This window comes from Empidonax traillii, unplaced genomic scaffold (assembly GCF_003031625.1).
Source record: "Empidonax traillii isolate 1590-97213 ecotype Southwest subspecies unplaced genomic scaffold, ASM303162v1 scaffold2949:size16851, whole genome shotgun sequence".
Lineage (NCBI taxonomy): Eukaryota > Metazoa > Chordata > Aves > Passeriformes > Tyrannidae > Empidonax > Empidonax traillii.
In genome coordinates, this window is record NW_020958142.1 from 9,095 (window position 1) to 13,513 (window position 4,419).

Genomic DNA, 4,419 nt, shown 5'->3' on the forward strand with positions numbered 1-4,419 from the left:
GTGGAAAGACACTTCAGTCTGTGTGTCTCTGGCAAACTGCTCTGTTTCATGGGATTGAATCTTCGGGTTCAATATTTGACCTATTGAATCTTTAGATTCAATATTTGAGCTGTGCTATCAGTGACTTGAAACATTGACATTCTGGGCCATAAATACCATTCCGAAGTGCCTGTGGTGATTATTGACACTGCCCAACCATCAGACTGTTCATTAACCATCACCCAAAGCAGAACCCCCCTAACATCCTCTGAGACCCCCTTTGGGTGGCTGAACTTGCCTTTCCTCCTCCCACCACCACTCGAAACCGAATTTAAAAACAGCTGCAGGTCATTTGTGGGAGCAAAAGAATTTCAAATTAATCAGAACAGGAGACATTCTCAAGGGCCAGCTGTGGAAAACAATAAATAAACCAGAAGGTGAGCTGTAGATGAAGCCAGTCCAGGTGATCAGAGTTGTCTGATGTGGGGCCACAAAAAATACAAAATGCATTTTCAAGCCCTGGGCTCCACAAATGCTCATCAGACTCAATTTACAGCTGTGCTGCTCAGGATGAGTAGAAGGTTGACTTAGCTCAGCATTTCCAGCTGAAAGCGCAGCTGGGGGTGTTTCTGTACATCCAGCAAAGCTGGGGTTCCCTCCTGTGTCCCTGAGTGTAAATCACCCAGCTCCACCTCCTCGGGGTCGCTCCTGTGGGTCTGTTTGAAGGGAGGGTTGTTCCATCAGGAATTTTAGGTGGTCCAAGCCCCTCTCACCACGAGCAGGATGATGGAAGTTCCTGTAGTTGTTGCTGGTCCCATAAACCAGGGCAGCCCATGGGATACAGCTTCAAATCCTTGGAATGCTGGCACTGCTGCTGAAGGGTGTGTTCACATCATCTGGGTGCTCTGGGAGGGGTCCAGGGAGCTCTGATCTCCAGCAGAACAACAAAATCAGGAATTCACCGAGCCAAAACTGTCAGGCATCGTAAAAACCTTTCTTCCTTAAAAAAACCCAACAAACCGAATGATTTAAACACTTCACGTGAGGGCCTTGTTTCTTTAAAACAGCATCTTGAAGTCTAACCAGCTTGGGGAAAACAAAAAAGTTCAATAGTTTTGGGTGAGCTCCTTGCTCTTGATCAATACAGTCCATTTGGGGGGCAGGTTTTAAACCATTTATTTGTCCCTTTCTTGTTGCCACGTAGGAATCCTTCAGAAAAATGAGAAGTGTGAGAAACTGCCTGCCAAACGCTGCTCCAAGGATGTGTTTTGCCCAGATAATCACTCTCAGAAACAGTCAACGTGCTTTTAAAGAGAAATAATCCGGAAAAATAGTGATTTAAAAAAAAGCTCCCTTTGAAGGCTGAGGCTTGCATTTGAACAAATCTCTCCCCAGGTTTCTAAGAACACTTTCTAAACTGCCATTTAGAGACTTTCAGTTACTACTTCTCACTGTTCATGCTCTTCATTGACGTTTTGCCTTTATTTCCCACTCTGGTGACCAAACAAATCTGGTGCCTTTTGCTTGCTCAGTCCAGCTCATGCCTCTCTCCTCGTGTCCTGCTGCAGTTCATGGCCTGCTTTTGGCAACACCACCATCCCCAAGAGAAGGCACACTTCTTAACAGCAGGATTTAATCGCTTTTATTAACGAAATCCACTTCTGAAGACTAAACCGTTTCACCGTGCCCCTTTCAAAACGGGAAGAACTGGGGACAAAACCCTTTTTTTAAAATTACAGTTTGCAAATTCTTGCCTCAAAGAGCAAGTTCTGTGAGTTCCTCTGCACACCCAGTGAGTTCTGTGTGTTCCTTTACAGACCCAGTGAGTTCTGTAGGTCCCTTTGCAGACTCAGTGAGTTCTGTAGGTTCCTTTGCAGACCCAGTGAGTTCTGCAGGTTCCTTTGCAGAACGAGCCCAGGTTTTTTGGTGAAGATGTGAAGACCAGGCGGAAGAGCCTCTCCCACAACCCGAACTGTTCCAGCTCGCTGCCTTTCTGTGGAAACCACGGCCCCTCAGAGGGCGGTGGCAGACTTCCCCTTGGAGCTCAGGGCCTGCTTCAAGCGCCTCTTCAGGTCCTGCATGTTGGGCGACTTGGGCCGGACGAGGTGGAGGCCGCGGCGCTTCTCTCCGTTGCAGCTGCCGATGATCCTGCTGAGCTCCTGGCACAGCTGCCGGAAGGCCTCGTGCACGGCCTCGCAGCTCTCCCGCGCCGACACCTCGTGGTAGGAGCCCCCCAGCTCCCCGGCCAGCTGCAGCCCCTCGGTGGAGGACACCTGCCTGGCTCGCAGCAGGTCGCCCTTGTTGGCCACGAGCAGCAGGGGGATGTTGGCGTGCGGGTGGATCCGGCGGATGTGCTGGTGCAGCGGGCGCAGCACGCGGTAGCTCTCGTAGTCCGTGATGGAGTAGACGAAGACGAAGCCGTCGGCCCAGTAGATGGAGCGGTTTATCTGCTCCTGGCAGCAGATGCTGTCGGTGTCGTCCTGTGCCAGAGCAAGAGGGAGTTAGGGGAGTTGGTAGAGACCTCTCTGGTCATAGCAGGGCCAGGGGACATCCAGTCACAGGAGGGGGGAGCCGGGGGGGGTCGGGCTCTGCTCCCAGGGAACAGGGACAGGAGGAGAGGGAACGGCCTCCGGCTGTGCCGGGGGAGGGGCAGGTGGGACATCAGGAGGAATTTCTTCATGGAAAGGGTGATCAGGCACTGACAGGGGCTGCCCAGGGAGGAATTGGAGTCCCCAACCCTGGAGGTGTCCAAGGAAGGACTGGATGTTGCTCTGAGATGGGGGACAAGGTGGGGATGGGGCACAGGGTGGACTGGATGGTCTCAGAGCCTTTTCTAACATCAATGACTCTGTAATTCTGTGATTCTGTGAACACCAGCAGCAAGGTGGAGTGGAGAGGGGTCAGAGCAAATTGGCTGAAAAGAAGAGAACAGCCAAAACACTGCTGTTGGAAAGTTTGCCCTGTGTTCCATTGTACCAAACCCATCAGAAATTCACGCTGATATTGTGGATAAAACTGTCCTGGGCCCACGAAGTGTGTTATAAAATTCAGCAGGCTTGGCACACAGTGGTCCCCCAAGGTGTGTTTTAGGGCTTTTTCCAATCCTTTATTCAGTCTCCATGGACAGAGATAGTTCTCACTAACTCTGTCTGGTGAAGCCTGACAGGTTTTCCTGCCTCACCCATCTCCAGAAACTCCAAGGCATTTGAAAAAGCAATTTTTTTACAAAGAACCAATCCCAGGAACTGGCAATGAGGTGAAATGTCCCTGCTGGTGTGCAGAGCAGCCATGGGTTCATAGCATTTTTTGCTGGTCACACATTTGCTCAGCCCGTCCTCATCCTACTCACTCAGCCACAACAACCCCCAGCACCGGGAACAGGAAGCTGAATGGGGCTTGCAAACAGCTCAGCTCACTTTTCAAGATGAAGCTTTTTCCAGCTAATCCTCTGCCCTTTGTTGTCCCTGCTGGCTGTGACCCAGCCAGGGAGATCCCTGCTGCAGCCGCTGCCTGCCTGCTTGGTGTGGAAGGACTCCCATTCCTGCCAATATGACAGGATTTCTGGAACTCTGGCACTGCTTTCATATCCAACAAGGCACCAAGAATATTCTGTATTCAGCTCTTGACGAACCTGGTAGGAATTCGAGGTCTTTTGGGGTGGGTTCAACACCGTAAATACAGAGCCCAAACTTTTATTATTGTTGCTGAATTCCACTCAAGAAATTTCCATCAACTATTAGAGCATATGCTCCATTACCTACAGATTAAATATCTGCAATTCACTCCATTATTTACAGATTAAACATCTGCCATTCACACTCATTTTGGCAGAATTTGCATGTGCTCAGCAATCTCCCCAAACAGATGGCTTTTATTTGGGCACCTAAATACAGATAATAAAGCACAACTTTGGGGAGCAGAGGTAGGAAAGAAGGAGTAAAAATAATCAGTTCTTTTATGGCAGATCAGACAGTAAAAAAAGAACCACTGACAGGTTCTCCTGTGAGAAGAAGGAAGCAGAATTTCTGAAGGCTCTGAGTCTAAATTAGCCCTACAACTTCCAGTGGGAGTTCCCTCAGGAGCAGTCGAGGATTGCCCGTAGAGACACTGGCTCAGCACACCTTGCCAGCTCAGCGATGCTGAACGCTGGGAGTGTAAGAAATGCCCTTCTCAGTCCCCCCAAAAACCCCTGCCAGCCCCCAGCCCAGCCCGGGGATGAGGAGGGTGCTCCCTCCCGGCCCTGCGGGGGTCAGGGAGGGCAGGCTGTGGGAAGAAGGGCAATTCGCGCTGTTGGTGTCTGGGCTGTCTCCAGGGTGGGGATAATGAACCTCCCTCAACGGCCGGGAAGCCTCTTTTCACCAGCAAACTCCTTTGACAGCGAGGATAAAAAGCGCTAATTGCTCTGGCAGGCGTTTGGAAAGGGTTCGGAGGGGGTGGAAA

The 4,419-nt window shown here is 50.6% G+C and overlaps 1 protein-coding gene across 1 annotated transcript in view; it reads right to left on the reverse strand.

Annotated features, from left to right (window-relative positions):
* Positions 1-1,850: 1,850 nt before the first annotated feature.
* The window catches only part of LOC114072302 (ras-like protein family member 11A-like), a gene marked incomplete at its 5' end in the record, with an annotated part of 5,353 nt that continues 2,784 nt past the window's right edge, over positions 1,851-4,419 (reverse strand). The window contains one exon of the mRNA XM_027910215.1: positions 1,851-2,459. Within this exon, the coding sequence (XP_027766016.1) occupies positions 1,992-2,459 (468 nt within the window). The remainder of the gene's footprint in view (positions 2,460-4,419) is intronic.